Here is a 21,592-nt window from a genome sequence, read left to right as displayed (position 1 = left end):
GGTCCCAGATGCGTATACATGCTTAGTATTGGCGTGAGGATATATACATTTTAAAACATTTTAAAGCATAGACTAACTAGACATTTTCGCGTTAAACCAAACTAGTGGGTTGTTACGTTGCTATAGAGTACGGTCGTATAGTGGTAATAACCGTTGTGCGGCTATCATATCATGAGGATAAACAAGTGAACAAGACTTTATGCTAGACTCTGACACATGTTTAGTGCAGGCAGGGTGGTGTCCTGTGGCGTCAGTGTACTTATATTCTGTGCTGAAGGCAGCTGGGCAATCTTGTTAAGTAGTAAGAGCCCTGTGGCCAATGCATTGCAGTTAAGGGAAACAGGTGTGTTAGACGTGTTGAACGAGTAAGCTAACTTGTATGGTGCTTTGAGTCCTATATGTTAAGAGTGGTGAAATTAGTCTAAAATAAAGCAAAACATACTAACCAAAGATAAAAATTAAACACGCCTAGATCATGAGCCGTAAGACTTTTGGAGTTATAGTTATAGACATGCCTATATATGTTAGTCTAGCGACACATTGCTGTTTACAATGCAACATTTATCATAGCTACAACGCGGTATATAAGACAGAGTTAGTAACTCAGAATACAACAAATAGCATATTAAACTGGCTATGAGGCTTTAAAACATATCTATGAATGAGTCCCACAGGCTAGGTCTAGAGAACATTATGCGAGGTTCACGTAGGGAGACCTGTGCTTGTTGGGGAGTCCCCAGAGTATTTTAGTCCTGCAGCGCCGTCAGTATTTGTGCCAGGAGACTGTCCAGGGTCTTTGCTTATTCAGCCGATGCCCAGTCTGTCATGTGGGCGATGGTCGCTCTGTGCTGGGCTTGTGTCCCGCCGGTATGTACCTTTGGCTCGGATGTGAGGCAGTATTGTGCCTGAGTACCTCGTGGTGCTTCTGAGCGCAATTCCGCCATCTTGTGGGGTTGCTTGTATCTGTGACCCGGTGGCTGTGCTCTTGCCTCTGCGGATGCATGTGTGAGTACCTGGGTCTGCGTGGTCGGTTTCCCTTCTTCTCTTGTGCCTAGTCGGAGGTGGCTTGACGGCTGCTCTGAGGGCCACTAGCGGAGCTCCATAATGGCGACGGCGGGTCACCGGGCGGATCCACGTGGCCTCCGTCCGAGCCGCTTGAGGGTAGGGCAGTCCCCTGGAGTGTAGTATCTCGCAGAAGGTCGAGCAGAGCCAGTCCAGGGCAACCAAGGGGTGGGGGTGTCTTAGCTGCCCCTCGTTCTTTCCGTGCGGCATTCGTTGAGCGGCCATCTTAGGTATGGTTGACTTGCTATCTGGCCGCTAGACAATCGTCGCATTTGGTTTCTGCCTCAGCTTGCCCGTCTAGTGGGGACCGGGATGTCCCCCCCGGTCCAGAGGGGAGGGGGGAGGAGGCCTGCAGCGCTTTTCAGGGGCTCAGGTGTCGAGGAGAGCGGCCGCCTCTCCCCGGCTCCAACTCCCGTAGGCCTCAGGTTGTGGTGCGGACTATATACCCCGATGTGCACAAAAAGGGTATCCACCGGTTCCCCGAAGCACACCCGTCGTGGGTGTCGCACCCTGGATGGGTTTTGGGCAATATAGCCGCTGATTTTGCCCCGCTTAGAGCTCGCTCGGCAGGAGCTCTGTCCCCATGCGTCCAGTCGACTTGGCGGTCAGGCTCTGCCCCCGCGGGCTATGTTTTTAAGTTGGAATCTAAAGGATTTGGCAACAAACTGTATGTGAAGCTCAAAGGTGGGGCCAGAGTCAAGTATGACGCCAAGACAGCGTGCTTGCATGGATGGACTTATGTGGATATCACTGACTTGAAGGGAGAGCGAGAGAGGAGGATCAGTATTAGGAGGAGGAAAGACAAGGAGCTCAGTTTTAGAGCGATTGAGTTTCAGAAAGCGGGAGGACATCCAGTCAGGGATGGAAGAAAGGCAGGCAGTGACACGTTGCAGGACAGCAGGGGAGAGGTCCGGGGAGGAGAGATATATTTGGGTGTCATCAGCATACAGGTAGTAGTGGAATCCAAATGAGGTAATAAGTTTTCCAAGAGAGGCAGTATAAAGAGAAAATAGGAACAAGGACAGAGCCTTGGGGAACTCCAACCAAGATAGGATGATGGCAGGAGGTATCCTTGGAAAAGGAGACACTGAGTTAATGGCAGCATGGCAAAGATACAAGAATGCTTAGCTGAAAACACCCGTCTACAAATATAATACCACGTGTACACTGCCATAACTATAGGAGTAACGTATACACTGTCAAAGCTATAAGAACAACGTGTACACTGCCATAACTATAGGAGTAACATGAACACTGTCATAACTACAACAGCAACACGTACACTGCCATAGCTAGAACAGCAACATGTACACTGTCATAACTATAACAGCAACGTGTACACTGCCATAACTACAACAACAACACGTACACTGCCATAGCTAGAACAGCAACATGTACACTGTCATAACTATAACAGCAACGTGTACACTGCCATTACTATAACAGCAACATGTATACTGCCCTTACTATAACAGCAACGTGTACACTGCTATAACTATAACAGCAATGTGTACACTGCCATTACTATAACAGCAACATGTATACTGCCCTTACTATAACAGCAACGTGTACACTGCTATAACTATAACAGCAACGTTTACACTGCCATTACTATAACAGCAACATGTACACTGCCATAACTACAACAGCAACACGTACACTGCCATAGCTAGAACAGCAACATGTACACTGCCATAACTATAACAGCAACGTGTACACTGCCATAACTATAACAGCAACGTGTACACTGCCATTACTATAACAGCAACGTGTACACTGCCCTTACTATAACAGCAACGTGTACACTGCCATAACTATAACAGCAACGTGTACACTGCCATTACTATAACAGCAACGTGTACACTGCCCTTACTATAACAGCAACGTGTACACTGCCATTACTATAACAGCAACGTGTACACTGCCATTACTATAACAGCAACACGTACACTGCCATAGCTAGAACTGCAACATGTACACTGCCATAACTATAACAGCAACGTGTTTACTGCGATTACTATAACAGCAACGTGTACACTGCCATAACTATAACAGCAACGTGTACAATGTCATAACTATAACAGCAACGTGTACACTGTCCTTACTATAACAGCAACTTGTACACTGCCATTACTATAACAGCAACATGTACATTGCCATAACTATAACAGCAACACGTACACTGCCATAGCTAGAACAGCAACATGTACACTGCCATAACTATAACAGCAACGTGTACACTGCCATAACTACAACAGCAACACGTACACTGCCATAGCTAGAACAGCAACATGTACACTACCATAACTATAACAGCAACGTGTACACTGCCATAACTACAACAGCAACGTGTACACTGCCATAACTACAACAGCAACGTGTACACTGCCATTACTATAACAGCAACGTGTACACTGCCATTACTATAACAGCAACGTGTACACTGCCATTACTATAACAGCAACATGTACATTGCCATAACTATAACAGCAACACGTACACTGCCATAGCTAGAACTGCAACATGTACACTGCCATAACTATAACAGCAACGTGTACACTGCCATAACTACAACAGCAAAGTGTACACTGCCATAACTATAACAGCAACGTGTTTACTGCCATTACTATAACAGCAACGTGTACACTGCCATAACTATAACAGCAACGTGTACAATGTCATAACTATAACAGCAACGTGTACACTGTCCTTACTATAACAGCAACTTGTACACTGCCATTACTATAACAGCAACATGTACATTGCCATAACTATAACAGCAACATGTACACTGCCATAACTATAACAGCAACATGTACATTGCCATAACTATAACAGCAACACGTACACTGCCATAGCTAGAACAGCAACATGTACACTGCCATAACTATAACAGCAACGTGTACACTGCCATAACTACAACAGCAACACGTACACTGCCATAGCTAGAACAGCAACATGTACACTACCATAACTATAACAGCAACGTGTACCCTGCCATAACTACAACAGCAACGTGTACACTGCCATAACTACAACAGCAACGTGTACACTGCCATTACTATAACAGCAACGTGTACACTGCCATTACTATAACAGCAACGTGTACACTGCCATTACTATAACAGCAACCTGTACACTGCCATAACTATAACAGCAACCTGTACACTGCCATAACTATAACAGCAACCTGTACACTGCCATAACTATAACAGCAACATGTACAATGTCATAACTATAACAGCAACGTGTACACTGCCCTTACTATAACAGCAACTTGTACACTGCCATAACTATAACAGCAACATGTACACTGCCATTACTATAACAGCAACATGTACACTGCCATTACTATAACAGCAACGTGTACACTGCCATAACTATAACAGCAACGTGTACACTGCCATTACTATAACAGCAACGTGTACACACTGCCATAACTATAACAGCAACATGTACACTGCCATAACTATAACAGCAATGTGTACACTGCCATAACTATAACAGCAACGTGTACACTGCCCTTAACTATAACAGCAACGTGTACACTGCCATTACTATAACAGCAACGTGTACACTGCCCTTACTATAACAGCAACGTGTACACTGCCCTTACTATAACAGCAACGTGTACACTGCCATTACTATAACAGCAACGTGTACACTGCCATTACTATAACAGCAACGTGTACAATGTCATAACTATAACAGCAACGTGTACACTGCCATTACTATAACAGCAACATGTACACTGCCATTACTATAACAGCAACGTGTACACTGCCATAACTATAACAGCAACGTGTACACTGCCATTACTATAACAGCAACGTGTACACTGCCATAACTATAACAGCAACCTGTACACTGCCATAACTATAACAGCAACGTGTACATTGCCATTACTATAACAGCAACGTGTACACTGCCCTTACTATAACAGCAACGTGTACACTGCCCTTACTATAACAGCAACGTGTACACTGCCATTACTATAACAGCAACGTGTACAATGTCATTACTATAACAGCAACGTGTACAATGTCATTACTATAACAGCAACGTGTACAATGTCATTACTATAACAGCAACGTGCACACTGCCATTACTATAACAGCAACGTGTACACTGCCATTACTATAACAGCAACGTGTACAATGTCATTACTATAACAGCAACGTGTACACTGCCATAACTATAACAGCAACATGTACACTGCCATTACTATAACAGCAACGTGTACACTGCCATAACTATAACAGCAACGTGTACACTGCCATTACTATAACAGCAACGTGTACACTGCCATAACTATAACAGCAATGTGTACACTGCCATAACTTTAACAGCAACGTGCACACTGCCATTACTATAACAGCAACGTGTACACTGCCATAACTTTAACAGCAACGTGTACACTGCCATTACTATAACAGCAACGTGTACACTGCCATAACTGTAAGAACCCCCTCCCCCAGTTTGAGGCACCACAGGATCGATCCCTTGTTTTGTTTAGTGAGTGCAGTCCCTTCCTGGATTTTGATCTTATCCCACAAACTGCTCTCCAGCATAGATTTATGGGATATGTAGTTCATCAGATCTTCTGTGTGGAACTGCAGTATTGTCAGGGCAGTGCACAGTGTTCTCTTATTGTGTCTTTGATTGTGTATGATCACAGTTGTGGTTAGGAGCTTTGTAGTGATGTGTGAACACTGTTTGCACATTATGGGTGGCAAAAGAACACAAAAACAAAGTTATCCCCTTAAGGACACATGACATGTGTGACAAGTCATGATTCTCTTTTATTCCAGAAGTTTGGTCCTTAAGGGGTTAAACTTCATCCTTTGACATCAGGCACAGAACGGGAATTGTTTTAGGTGCAGTTATAAGACATTGTTTGCAATGACGAGGTGACACACATTGAGCAGAGCTTGTTATGGCGCTTAGTGAGACCTTTTAACAAAGAGTAATAATCTGAATGTAGCCTAGAATCCTGATATGTTTTATTCTGACCATTAAATCTGAGGGTTTAATAAGCTAAGTCCCATCAAAGGGCAGATGACGTCTTTTCTGACATGAGTTCTAACAGATATATTTGTTTGAATTTTAAATAAAAAAAGTGACTGGGAGGAATCAGTCATAAATTCTACTCTGCAACACGGTGTTGCTGTATTCTGTAACAATTTTAGGATATTAATATCAGTGTCCATTATATAAGGTGTATAGGATACTTTACGTAATATTTAAAAAAAAAAAAAAAACAGGAACACGCCGATTTCTGTTGGTTTATTTATGTTAAATACAAATGAATTACATGGGATTATTACATAATCCAGGGACTGATCACAGAGCAGTAAAATGCTTAGAGGAAGGAACTTCCTTTACAGATTAGGATGCTAGAAGAATAACTGCTTGTCTTAAAGGGACTCTGCAAGCAGCTCAATGAAGTGGGCTGGGTGCCTGTCCCCGTCTTCCCCCCTATTTTAACACTGCAGCTGGAAATATTGCCATTGTGCAGAAACATTGTCGTTGCAGGGTTAAGCTGCCTCTACTGGGTGTCATACTGAGCCACTAGAGATGCTGCTGCTAAAATAATTGAGATAATAAAGTAAAGTTCCACTTTAATCGTCTCATAGAGACCATCTGATTGGTGCAGCCTTATGTTCTGCCACGCTTGCGCACTAGCCTAGGTAAAACACTGGATTGGTTGAGATCATAGATCTCAATGATGTCAGCCAAAGAGTGGGAGCTGCACGGTTCTGCTAGGGAAAGGAGGTAAGTAAACTCACATTTCTAACCCTGGCAACGGGCATTTTAGCGAATACACATTTGTATTTCTAACACGATAGTGTTTCTAACACGATAGTTTTCCTTTAATCATGCTTTACACTGAACATTTACCAAGAGTCAGTGAAGAGCTTTGAACTGTAACCATACGGGATTTGCTTGTCCCCAGTCCTGTAGAAGATAAGTTGTTTACAGTAACGCCGTCTCCTCACTCAGTGTATGTAGATGCCCGTGATACTGGGAAGAGTTGAACTGTTTTGTAATATTTATTTTACCGTTTACGCTTGCTGCGTCCATACTGTTTGAAGTTGCTCTGTTGATGTTTAAGGTGTTTGAACAGACGTACAGATGTAAGAGCTATTTTTAGCACGACTCCTCTTACCTGGAGCAGCAGCGTAGGCCAAGACGTAAAACCTTATTCAGTGTTTTTGAACAAAAAAACACACAGGAATTTGTATTACCCGTAGAAAGCCTAGTGGGTAAAGCATAAACAAGCAAACATTAAACTCCATTAAATGAGTCTGTGGTGTCTGATCTTATCCCATAAAGCCCTATTCAGCAGAGACTAGTTGGATAAGAGGGTTAGACCCAAGAGCAGTTCCTCTTATCACAAATAATGAGAGTAAATTCTGTATAAACTGACAGCAGCCATAGCCCAGCTGCATGGAGTTTACAAACAGTCCAGTTCGCTGTTAAGTAATTCATGCTGTGTGCAGGGATTGGTCGATTCACAACTTGCTCATGAGCAGTCCACAAGCTCTTTCACTGGACAGGAAAGGGAGCTTCGTCATGGACAGTGAGTGGGACAATAGCCTTGGCCATTGGTACACAGTTTGTGGGCAGCAGCCTCACAATATTTTTCTGCAGATTGTTATAGCAGGAGGCACATTGGGTTGTCTAATATAGATAAAAGTGTGCAGCGCTAATAATGAATATCACAGAGTGGAATACAGTATTTACACTGTGGTGGTGTATATATCAAATAAAAAACACACATACATATACCCCGAGTATATACAGGATCAGAGGGTAGCCAGCAATCAAATATAGTAAAATTCTGTGGTACATCCCATCTCTGAAACTCTGTATTGGGTGATGGTGTTAGTAGATGATAGTCCCAGATATGTTCCTTTGTTTGAAGCTTGTTCCTCAGAGTAAATAGTGTAGAACAGGCACACCAATTAGGTATTCAATATACACATTTATTAGTAAAAAAAATATAAGAATCTTACATTCAAGTAATATTGATGCCGTTCACAGGTAAATGCCCAAAGCACAACGCGTTTCGACGAACTAGGTCGTCTTCCTCAGGTGCAGGCTGCAACAAGCTTCAAACAAAGGAACATATCTGGGACTATCATCTACTAACACCATCACCCAATACAGAGTTTCAGAGATGGGATGTACCACAGAATTTTACTATATTTGATTGCTGGCTACCCTCTGATCCTGTATATACTCGGGGTATATGTATGTGTGTTTTTTATTTGATATATACACCACCACAGTGTAAATACTGTATTCCACTCTGTGATATTCATTATTAGCGCTGCACACTTTTATCTATATTCGTTTACTGTTGTACTGTGGGATTTAGTGGTTATTCCCATTAAGTGTGTTCTAGCTGCTGCTGATAGCGCCACGGTTTATACTGCTTTCCACATTGGGTTGTCTGTTGGCACCGTATGGGAGGACCGAGGCCCTCCCCTGAGCTCAGTCCAAGTTGTGAGAGCCCCATTCCTACACAGCAAACACAAGATGGCATTAGCATAGACAGCTTGGAAGTGTAGTATATAACGGCAGCAATTTATTCTAAAACCATGTGAGTACAGGGCAGTGTCTGCACCGTTAACTTTGCGATACTGTAATATTGATACGGTGCTTAGAGTGACCTTTTAAATGAGTCCACTATCTGATTCTAACGATCATCCGAAAATTTTCACTTACTGTAATTTTTTTTCCTTTCTCAAAACCTCCCCGAAAAACCACAGACTTAGGCGTATCTTATTTCCTTTGTAGTGTGTATCATGAGTCCTAAAAAGATGCTGTGCTCATCTGGCATGAATGCATCAGACTATGGGCAGAACAAGTTGTGTAGGATTAGAATTGTGGGGGGATTTTGTGGTGGTCCGTTTTTACTCACTGGTACTTTCTAGAATGTACAGTGCCTGAACACTTATTTAACCCCTTAAGGACACATGACATGTGTGACATGTCATGATTCCCTATTATTCCAGAAGTTTGGTCCTTAAGGGGATAAAAATAATACTGCAATTAATTAACCATTGCAAAATGATACTAATGTACATCTAATAGTTACGTATTATTATTTTAAGGTCTTTTTTCCCCCCCTTCTTCCATTTGTCCTGTTTTTAGAATTAACCTGCAATTATATTGCAATTCCATTATTTGGGGACTATGGGAATCATACATCTTAAAGTCAATATTAATTAAAAAAAATAATAATTGCATTTACATCAAGTAGATGTCCGTTTTTACTCTTTGAAAAACAAAGTCTATCAGTCAAATGAACTTGTCTTATACTGAACACTAATGATTGGGCAACATTATTACCCTAACATACCATGATTACAGGAGACGTAAAGTAATAATAATACAATGTTGACATACTGTATATTCAAAGATAGTTCTTACCAAAGTGAAACATCACAAAATGAGGCATATTGGAGGAGAAAAAATGAAAGGGTAAAAATGTCAGCTCATTTAGTTTGTTACTGATTATTTAATGTGAAACCTGGAGTGGTCGAGGCTTATTAATATAATTTTTTTGTATAATGTGTTTATATTTTAGTGGGCCAAATGTTCCTGTTATGCCTCTCAACCCATTGCCATCTCCGGTAAAGAAAAGTGACATCCGCAGTGGGATGAGGAAGCTCTTCTCTACGTTTGGGTTGACCTCTCGTCCCAGACTGGATCGATTCCAGTCATCCAGTTTAGAGCAGATCTCTCATGCAGCTGTCCACAACAGAGATGGTGACGGAGATGGGGAAAGCGAGACGGGTAGTGTAGCAATGAAACCAAGCAGAATTAAGAAGAGCCCATCGCTGCAGTCACTGAAACTGGTGAGTAGAGCAACAAAGTAGTCTAATGAATCCCTGCAGCATGTACCAGGTGAACACAGGCTGAGAGCTGATAAAGGGTCCCTTGGAGCTCTTAGAGCCTTTCAAGCCCTTATCTAACTTCGACACCTGCCTTATCGGTGCATATGTATTGTAGAGATAGCTGTGACACTTGTTCTGTGCCATCTGTAATGAGTTGAAAATGAGATCACAGCCATTAAATGCAGTGCTGCGCTGATTCACTGCTGCAGGAACTGGATATCTATTTCAAAGGTTTGCAGCAGTTTACGGATTACAGAGAATGGAAGAGAATTGTATGACGCTTCTACAAATTCTGACAGATCATTAGCAACATGGCAGAAATAGATGGAACCCTATTAACAAACTATTTTCAAGGTATTATACCATTTTGTTTTGTTTTGTATAAACATAGCTTCTTCTTTCCCAGTTAGTGTTCCCAAACCTTCAGGTACCTCAGTGGGGATATTGGGGGTGCATAAACACTGGATGAGTGGAGACAGAATGAAAATTATTCTACTATTAGACAGAGAGGATGGGCCTCAGTCTAATAGAGAGAGAATCAGTTCATGGTTTTATATCTTGAATGTTTATCCCCTTAAGGACACATGACGGAAATATTCCGTCATGATACCCTTTTATTCCAGAAATTGTGTCCTGAAGGGGGTTAAGAAATAGGCAAAGGGGTCAGAGGCCATGTGGCGGACCGCCTGGCACCCCCACTGGGTACCTCTGCCAATCACGCTTCCTAGTGCTCACCAAGTACGCACTGCACCGGACACCATAACCACTGAAGTCCCCTTAGCCGCCACAGCTTAGCTGGGGTCTCGCTGTCCCTTTCCACCCTGGAATAAAGGCCTGGATCCAGCTCTCAGTGGGAAGACCTCTCCTCCAAGAGAGTATCGCTATAAAGCCAATAAAACAGCAAGTGATATAGCAGTATAGCTGTTCCCCCCACACATGAGCTAAGGCTTAATGGTGGGAGTCATATGGTTTATTGGAGGCCACACATGACATTTTATGCAAAAGCCCCTTTAAGGGGTTTCCAATAAAAGAATAGGGAAATCCCTCCCATGATCCTTTGTGCCTGAGAGATAGTTTTCTGAGAAGCAAACATCTGTCAAGTACCACAAACATACAATTTATAAACATCCCAAAAGTACCCCCAAAATCCATAGAAACCCCACAAATGTTATATTCACGTATAGTTCCGATCTGGGTAACCAACATATCCAAAAATCATCCAGATCGGTTCAGTGGTTTGGTTTTTCCATGGAAGTCAATTATTTATATAGAACCGAACGCAGGCAATTATGGAAGTCCATCGGTGTTCGGGAGTTTCAGTGTCCGCTTTCAGTTCCATGAACTCGACGACCAAACACCGCTGCCTGCGTTTATGCGAACGAGATGGCCGCCACCTTGTGGTCGTTCAAACGAATTCCAGCCACCCAGACGAGCAATTAGAACACTGCGGTGGAACTCGTTACAAGGTGTGTGCCAATTGGGCTTAACAAGCACACGGGTGGTCTCTGGTTCATGCGGTTGTTCGGTTCCCGAACAATATAATCCCAAATCACACAAACAGAGCCTTTTAAAGTGTATTTTGCACGGCCCGTAATCATGAGGCAGAGGGCTGGCAAGCAGGCTCTTCCAAGAGCCCGTGGCGAGGTTATGCTCGCGGCGAGGTTATGCTCGCCACAGTCCAGTAGGTCATTTCCAGACCTCTATGTCACGTGTCTGAGTCAGGATGGGGAAAATTGGTAGCATATGGTAATCCCACCCAGTTTTAGGCCAGAAATAACCCCTTCAGACTAAGACCTTAATTTTGTTCACGTAGAGGAAGAAGATAAGTAAAATCACTTGTGTAGAGAACCATGAACGTTGAAAACATGAAGATTTTGTTTGCTTGGAAGTCCTTTGGAAAGAACAAACGGCTTCGGCACAAATTTCATGATTGAAAAGGTTTTTCTCTAGACGAGAGATTGTTTGATTTGTTTGATTTGCACATATCAGCTGTGTTTGACATTCTGTGTTTGTGTGTGCTGGAACGAGCTAGCTTGGTCTTGTTTTGTACCAGTAACCAGACTGCCACTGATAAAACCTTAAGAAATGGAGAAGAGTAGATTAAAAAATATAAAAACACAGAAAGTGAGGAGTTGTGATAGAAGATATATATATATTTTACGATGAGATAGTACTTACATTCCAGAAGTCAGTTAGCCTATCTTGGCACAGAACATCCTCTGTAGGTGGAGACCACTACATATTAGGTCCCTGATGGAAAAAATGTTTGAGTTACTGATTTAAATAATAAAAAAAGAATATAGACAATTAGTGTTTTTAAGTTTAATTGTGTTGAAGGGATGTAAAAGCTGCTGAAAAATTTGAAAGGAGGGTTAAATAGGATGTAGCCAATGTCTCGAGTGTACAGGTCAGTGGTGACTACCTCGAGATATACATTTCCAATGATGCATGGCCAGCTCAGCCAATTCAGCACCATGGGACTATAGTGTCACTCAACAAACATCTGGAGTGCCAAGATTATACATGGGTCAGGTTTTGAAAGTATATCATTCACCAATATCTTCACTGAGCCATGCATCGCTAAGAGCAAAGTTTAGAAACTGGTGGCCTTCCAGCTGTGAAATGGACTCCTTGATCATGGAGCTATGAATCCAGCAGATAACCTTTTAATTGGAATATGTTTTGGACCCTCTAGTCCTGGTACATGATGAGTCACATAACTGTTATTATTATGATTTATATATTCCCAATATATTCCACAAGTAATTACAATATTAATGTTGGAATACAGCCATCAATAAGAGACAAACAATTACAAACGTTAACAGAAAACAAGGTTATTGAGGTCCCTGTTAGCATGAATCCTAAAGGATCCATTAACCCAAAGGATTGGCATAGGGGAGAGGTATAAACACCTTTTGGGAAGCTATAATATAGGTGCTTATATAATTATTATTATTATTTATAAAGCGCCAACAAACTCCGAAGCGCTGTACAATGGCTTTTGAGATGTAATTCAGCTTGTCACATCTTCTTATAGAATGGCAATCCACTTAAATAAAATGGGATACAGGTTCTTGATATGTAGCAGTTTGTGTATCACAGGGTGCATCACTGAAGACTTACAAAGGAGGGACACAGTCTTCTCAGTGAGATAGTGAACACACCCAGTTTGTTCAAATATTAAAGGACCACTATAGGCACCCAGACCACTTCAGCTCAATGAAGTGGTCTGGGTGCCAGGTCCCCTTAGTTTTTAACCCTGCAGCTGTAAACATAGCAGTTTCAGAGAAACTGCTCTGTTTACATTGATGGTTAATACAGCCTCTGGCTGTCTCCCTGATTTTCCCTGGAGGGGGCCCTGAGGGAAGGGGGGAACCTAATAACTATATAGTACCAGGAAAACAAGTTTGTTTTCCTGGCACTATAGTGCTCCTTTAACCTCTTAAGGACACATGACATGTGTGACAGGTCATGATTCCCTTTTATTCCAGAAGTTTGGTCCTTAAGGGGTTAACACAATATGCATCATGCAGTGCAATATATCTGTAGCTCACAGGCTGTCTAACTAAGCACTTTTGTATTGGCTTGTGTATATTGTACAATTTTTGCCCCAATTCTAAAGCGCTGCTGAATACCTAGGCACTTTACAAATGCCAGTAATAAATAAATAATAATATGACTTTTAAAACAGCGAGGCACTCTAGTGCATTTGATTGTATCTTTTAATAAATCATATTAGGAAAACTGCTTAGTTTCAATAAGTAAAAATTAGTATAGGACAATCTTATGCTTTTCAAAGTCAATGAATACTTAAATGTAGTACTCCTCCTTTTCCACCAGATGTCACCATTTCACTTGCCACGAAAATCATCCTCTGTTCAAAACTTGTTGGGAAAATCAGACAGATCCATAGTGTATGTGACTGGAGATGGCAACACAGCACCAAGGTACAGTGTCAATGCAGTATTATATACGGTTACACATACAGCATTATATATCCCCTGGTTACACACATAGCATTATATACACCCCCTGGTTACACCTACAGCATTATATACTCCCCCTGATTACACACACAGCATTATATACACCCCCCTGGTTGCACACACAGCATTATATACACACCTTGGTTACACCTACAGCATTACATACTCCCCCTGGTTACCCACACAGCATTATATACTCCCCCCTGGTTACACACATAGCATTATATACCCCCCCTGGTTACACATAGCATTATATACCCCCCCTGGTTACACATAGCATTATATACTCCCCCTGGTTACACATAGCATTATATACTATCCCTGGTTACACACATAGCATTATATACTCCCCCTGATTACACACACAGCATTATATACACCCCCCTGGTTGCACACATAGCATTATATACACACCTTGGTTACACCTACAGCATTACATACTCCCCCTGGTTACCCACACAGCATTATATACTCCCCCCCTGGTTACACACATAGCATTATATATTCCCCCCTGGTTACACACATAGCATTATATACTCCCCCTGGTTACACACACAGCATTATATACTCCCCTGGTTACACACATAGCATTATATACCCCCCCCCTGTCACACATAGCATTATATACTATCACTGGTTACACACACAGCATTATACACACCCCCTGGTTACACACACAGCATTATATACACACCCCTGGTTGCACACATAGCATTATATACTCCCCCTGGTTACACCTGCAGCATTATACACACCCCCTGGTTACAACTGCAGCATTATATACTCCCCCTGGTTACACACACAGCATTATATACACACCCCTGGTTACACAAATAGCATTATATACTCCCCCTGGTTACACACACAGCATTATATACTCCCCCTGGTTACACACACAGCATTATATACACATGCTGGTTACATACACAGCATTATATACACACGCTGGTTACACTCGGTATTATACACACACCTTGGTTACACACTCAGCATTGTATACTCTTCATGGTTACACACAGCGTTATATACCCTCATACTGTACAGGAGTACACCTATAGCATTATAGGTGACCTCTGGTTACACATACGTCAGAGTTCACTCACCTTGGTTACACATACACAGCTAACGTATTACCTGTTTTTAACAAGTTTTGTTTGTTATTGATTGTGGACAGACATGATAACAAAGAGGAAATTGAAAACTTACCCATCTACATACTAACTAGAGGGACCCGCCGCCGCCACGCTTACCACCCAAGTTAATTTCTAATATATTATGCCATACAACCCAAACTGACTGGTTAAAGTGTCATAAGAGAATGATATGTATCACTTATGCTGTTACTTATGGGATCCTTCTGTGTTCATGCTGGTGCTTAGTGGACATACCTCATGGACATACATGTGTATTAATTCTGTATTGCAGGCGTGCTCTCAGTGTGGAAGATATTGGATCCCCAGATATGCCCCGGGCAGTTGGCAGAGTGTCAGAGGTTTACCCTGATGGTACCCGTCTTTTAGAACTGCAGCGCCCCCCACAGGGTAGTTTTGGGTTCACAATCTCATCTGGCAATGGCAGACCAGACTCAGGTGAGTAAAAGCACACTAGCAGATACTTCTTAAATGAATAAAAACATTGGACATTATTCACGAATATCACTGTGAAACATCTTCACACGTTTAACTGACAGCCAGAAATATAAATTTTCATCATGCCGGAGGTAAAAATTATTATTACCGTATTTATTCGAGTATAACGCGCATTTTTTTAAACCGATTTTTAATTTAAAATTAAGGGTGCGCGTTATACTCGAATAAATATACCTTCCAGGACCGCCGGGCTCATTACAAGCCCGGCGGTCCTGGGGGGGTGTGCAGCAAGCATTTACTCACCTCCGTGCAGCTCCTCCAGCTTCCCAGTGTACATCTCGCGAGACCCGCGGCCAGCTCTGACGCTCTGACGTCGTCAGAGCTGGCCGCGGGTCTTGCGAGATGTACACTGGGAAGCTGGAGGAGCTGCACGGAGGTGAGTAAATGCTTGCTGCACACCCCCCCAGGACCGCCGGGCTTGTAATGAGCCCGGCGGTCGGTATTATCAAGCACCCACTCGAATATTTATTCGAGTATAACAAGCACCCTAATTTTAGATTAAAAATCGGTATAAAATTTTATACCGATTTTTAATCGAAAATTAGGGGTGCGCGTTATACACGTGTGCGCGTTATACTCGAATAAATACGGTATTTTTGGATTAAAATGTGAAATTCACTTTAAATGTTTTAAGATTTCACACATTATGCCAATACACCTTTAGAATTACTGTAACATTAATCTGAAATTTGGTATATACACTGCTCAAAAAAATAAAGGGAACACTTAAACAACACAATGTAACTCCAAGTCAATCACACGTCTGTGAAATCAAACGGTTCACTTAGGAAGCAACACTGAGTGACAATCAATTTCACATGCTGTTGTGCAAATGGGAGAGACAACAGGTGGAAATTATAGGCAATTAGCAAGACACCCACAATAAAGGAGTGGTTCTGCAGGTGGTGACCACAGACCACTTCTCAGTTCCTATGCTTCCTGGCTGATGTTTTGGTCACTTTTGAATGCTGGCGGTGCTTTCACTCTAGTGGTAGCATGAGACGGAGTCTACAACCCACACAAGTGGCTCAGATAGTGCAGCTCATCCAGGATGGCACATCAATGCAAGCTGTGGCAAGAACGTTTGCTGTGTCTGTCAGCGTAGTGTCCAGAGCATGGAGGCGCTACCAGGAGACATGCCAGTACATCAGGAGACGCGGAGGAGGCCGTAGGAGGGCAACAACCCAGCAGCAGGACCGCTACCTCCGCCTTTGTGCAAGGAGGAACAGGAGGAGCACTGCCAGAGCCCTGCAAAATGACCTCCAGCAGGCCACAAATGTGCATGTGTCTGCTCAAACGGTCAGAAACAGACACCATGAGGGTGGTATGAGGGCCCGACGTCCACAGGTGGGGGTTATGCTTACAGCCCAACACCGTGCAGGACGTTTGGCATTTGCCAGAGAACACCAAGATTGGCAAATTCGCCACTGGCGCACTGTGCTCTTCACAGATGAAAGCAGGTTCACACTGAGCACATGTGACAGACGTGACAGAGTCGGGAGATGCCGTGGAGAACGTTCTGCTGCCTGCAACATCCTCCAGCATGACCGGTTTGGCAGTGGGTCAGTAATGGTGTGGGGTGGCATTTCTTTGGGGGGGCTGCACAGCCCTCCATGTGCTCGCCAGAGGTAGCCTGACTGCCATTAGGTACCGAGATGAGATCCTCAGACCCCTTATGAGACCATATGCTGGTGCGGTTGGCCCTGGGTTCCTCCTAATGCAAGACAATGCTAGACCTCATGTGGCTGGAGTGTGTCAGCAGTTCCTGCAACACGAAGGCATTGATGCTATGGATTGGCCCACCCGTTCCCCAGACGTGAATCCAATTGAGCACATCTGGGACAGCATGTCTCGCTCCATCCACCACTGTCACATTGCACCACAGACTGTCCAGGAGTTGGCAGATGCTTTAATCCAGGTCTGGGAGGAGATCCCTTAGGAGACCATCCGCCACCTCATCAGGAGCATGCACAGGCGTTGTAGGGAGGTCATACAGGCATGTGGAGGCCACACACACTGCTGAGCCTCATTTTGACTTGTTTTAACCCCTTAAGGACCAAACTTCTGGAATAAAAAGGAATCATGACGTGTCACACACGTCATGTGTCCTTAAGGGGTTAAGGACATTACATCAAAGTTTGATCAGCCAGTAGTGTGTTTTTCCACTTTAATTTTGAGTGTGACTCCAAATCCAAACCTCCACGGGTTGAAAAATTTGATTTCCATTTTTTTTATTTTTGTGTGATTTTGTTGTCAGCACATTCAACTTTGTAAAGTATTTCAGAAGAATATTTAATTCATTCAGATCTAGGATGTGTTATTTGTGTGTTCCCTTGAAATGCTCATTTATGATGCTCCATATTGTAGGTTGTAATGTTAAAATGCATCAATTTCTTTCCATAACACATGCCACTCAATTCTTCACAGAGAAGTAGGTTAGGTCTCATGCACCTTCTTTAAGTCTAGTGCTTCCTAAGTTTCAAAACTAAAATCCTTTTAACATTATTTACATTGAATGAACGATTACTCTGAGAAAAAGCATTTGGACTTTAAAAGATGGTTTACTTAGGTTCAGATATGATTAATATATTATTTATGGCCTTTCACATTTATTTTAGAATCCTTATGAAGCTTATGACAAGTCCCAATATTCAATATTAGAAGTGGCTGATAAATCTAAATAGTTCAATTAGGTAATAGCTGAATAACTGGAAAAAGGATCCTAAAAGATGGATATTAACCTAGATTTTGTATAACATTATTACCTGATACTAAGCTATTTTTAAGCTGTAACTCTCTCGTTCATAGGTATTTATGTTCAGGAGATGATTGATGCCAACACAGCCAAACTGTACTCGGGTCTACTGCGAGTGGGAGATGAGATCTTGGAGTTAAACGGTACAAAAGTTTCAACTCTTGGACATGCCCGATTGAATGAGATCATGGGCCGCGAGCCCATCTTGTCTCTTCGTGTCCTGCACCAGAGACGGACCAAGTGCTGAATACTCGAAAGTTCTAAACCCTTCTACAGTAAAGATCTTGCAAACAGTCTAGATTCTACGTGGCGTGGCTCTCAGCATTTTTATACAGAGGGTAAAATATTTATTTGTTTTTCTTAATCCGGGACAATATTTTTATCTGTTGACATTTTTAAGTGTTTTTAAAGACTGTTGTTCCTCATGTATTTCAGACTTCAGTTCTATGTGTATCGTGTTTTTAAAGCGTCTGTTTACCAAACAATTTTGCACTGTCTTCTGCCACCATATTTTATTTGTCCAATAAGACAGGTGTGAAACACAGAAGAAAGCTTGTTCCATTGTCTGTTTACACGTGAAATGTGCTTCCATGTAAACAATGGTCATTAAACGTATCAGTATTAACCTGGTAGGGCCCATGAAGGAATGGACCTTTAATTCTCTGTAATGGTTTGTAGCACAGATCACACATCCACTTATCCTTGTGTATTTATGAGTCCGTTGTTGGCTCCTCACTGCCAATATTTTATTATAATATATTAAATATTTCTCTTAATAATTGTTTGTTAGCCTGTGTCCTTTTGTGGTTGTAGTCATGCCCGATGCAGATGAGTAGAATTTTTATTTTTAACGAATTGGGAGCATGGTTTGTGTTCAGCTTCACCCATCATCTGACATACAAGGCAACCACTGATCCCTGCCAAATCTTCAGGGGGTGGTATTGCAGAGTGATCACGTAGGAGCTATCCCTCACACATCTGTGGCTGAGTGATTGGAATATGAAACAGAAGAATCCAGATATCAAAGGGATTCATCTTTCCTACATCAGAACAGTAATATCAGCCATGAGAAGCTGTGCTTTTGTGCAATTTTTGTCTCCTCTTAAGATGGTTTTCGAGAAACCCTAGCTGCAGCTCTGTTTCAAAATTCTGAAAATGCTGTCAACGGATATAAAGGTGCTAGCTCAGTTTCTATTCAAATGGGCCAAATTCCGATTCAACAATTCCTATATACCTGGGATTAACCTACAAATATGAACAAGCTGCACGGAACACTGATTCTAGATCATCCTTGGGGGTTACTCACTAAACCAGGGATTGTGAATAATTAACAAGGGGATTTCAAATTTTACAAAATAGCTGCTTAGAGAATGTATCCCATTTGCAATTCTTGTGTCAATTCTCCACAGCTGTGAGTTAAGTGAATGACACTCTTTATCGTAAACTCTAGAATACAGAGGGATGTATTCACTAAACACTTAACTGTACTTAATGGGAAAAATGAGGTTAAAATGGTCAAGTTGTGATTCAGTTTTCAATTTACTACAATTCAGAGTTTAATGAAGGGATTATACATGACATAATGTGTTCTCATTTAATAGCAGCTCTAAAGCACACTGTGGTTTGAAGAAATACCAGCTTGATTGTTTATTGTTATTTTTCAAAGTATTAACCAGTTCAGCAGAACATAATGCCATCAAGTAAGAGATTTCTGTTGGGTAACGTGGTCATAGAATGGAAGGTGTGTTTAAAAGGTGGGGGCACTACAATAGCCATGTAGCAGACTGTGTGCTGTAAAATAAGGTTTGTGCCAAGTGTATATAGCAATCAGACCGTACAGTATTAGGAAGGGACAGATGCATTGTACATGTGGTTTCTTTAATTAGGGACATGTATAAAAGGAACATCCCTTACTTCAGGAAATCAATAATTTGCATACAGTGTACATTGTCTATAATTATTATAAAGGAATGCAGTGAATGGATTTGGGTCTTCATTGGAAAGCAATGAAGGCAAAACAAAATCTAAAAAAAAAAAATTTTTATTCCATTATAAAATACAAACCATGGTACAATTGTGGGGGTTCAAGTGTTGGAGTGGAAAAATAAATCACAAAAACACATCCAGAATTCCACGCTTAGTCTACCTTAATCATAGACATTATGGTTTACCCACTACAATCACTGAGATTGTACCATATTACACATTATTATATTCCCCTACCTTCTACTCAATACCATACCTTATGGGTTGCTCTGTACCTTATGTATGATGGTGCTCTGGCTCAGCCATGCACCCGCAAAACTTTGGAGTTCCTAGAAAAGGGGGAATGAGCGATTTGGGTGAAAATAGGAGCCATTCTCTTATATAAGGACACTTGGGAGGTGTGTATCTGTATACCAGGAACAATGTATGCATTCAATTGTAGCCTTCAGAATATAACCAAATATTGTATTTTAACCCCTTAAGGACACATGACGTGTGTGACACGTCATGATTCCCTTTTATTCCAGAAGTTTGGTCCTTAAGGGGTTAAAGGACCACTATAGGGTCTTTAGGTCCCCCCCACCTTCAGGGTCCCACTCCCACCGGGCTGGAGTGGGAGGAAGGGGTTAAATTCTTACCTTTCTTCGGCGCTGGGGACTCTCCTCCCTCTTCCGACGTCATACGCCAAATGCGCATGAGCAGAAAAAGCCTTGCCCGCATTCAATCAGTCCATTTCTCAATGCTTTCCTATGGACGGCAGCATCTTCTCACTGTGATTTTCACAGTGAGACAGCCACTAGAGGCTGGATTAACCCTCTGAAACTGCTATGTTTACAGCTGCAGGGTTAACCCTAGATGGACCTGGCACCCAAACCACTTCATTGAGCTGAAGTGGTCTGGGTGCCTATAGTGGTCCTTTAATGCTTGTCTCTGGAACAGACAATGTTCCCGTAAGGATATTTATTTACCTTTAGCGTTAGAGCACTTTACAATGAGAAGGCCCAAAATCGGTCACATTATGTGTTTAGGAATGGTATCATCTAAATTGTATTGCAAAAACCAAGAGCACACCCAAGTTAATCTTGCACATAATAAAGATTTTATTAAGTAGAAATTTGATAAAAGAAGTAAAACTAAAGTGCAAATAGTATATAAGACATGCAAACGAAGAATGACATACCTATTGTACATATCAAATTCAAAGATAAGTGCTCAATGAAATAACCCACATACCCATAATAA

General features: G+C 42.0%; 1 protein-coding gene across 2 annotated transcripts in view; it reads left to right on the top strand.

Annotated features, from left to right (window-relative positions):
* Positions 1-19,099, top strand: part of KIAA1614 (KIAA1614 ortholog) — a 44,920-nt gene extending 25,821 nt beyond the window's left edge. For both annotated transcript variants that reach the window (XM_063428309.1, XM_063428308.1), the window contains exons 7-10: positions 9,662-9,932; positions 13,815-13,921; positions 15,386-15,549; positions 18,418-19,099. In XM_063428309.1, the coding sequence (XP_063284379.1) occupies positions 9,662-9,932; positions 13,815-13,921; positions 15,386-15,549; positions 18,418-18,611 (736 nt within the window). In that variant the 3' untranslated portion in view covers positions 18,612-19,099. The remainder of the gene's footprint in view (positions 1-9,661; positions 9,933-13,814; positions 13,922-15,385; positions 15,550-18,417) is intronic.
* Positions 19,100-21,592: the final 2,493 nt, after the last annotated feature.

This window comes from Pelobates fuscus, chromosome 7 (assembly GCF_036172605.1).
Source record: "Pelobates fuscus isolate aPelFus1 chromosome 7, aPelFus1.pri, whole genome shotgun sequence".
Taxonomy (NCBI): Eukaryota; Metazoa; Chordata; class Amphibia; order Anura; family Pelobatidae; genus Pelobates; species Pelobates fuscus.
The sequence above is the reverse complement of the archived record's forward strand: the minus strand, read 5'-3'. Positions and strand labels throughout refer to the sequence as shown.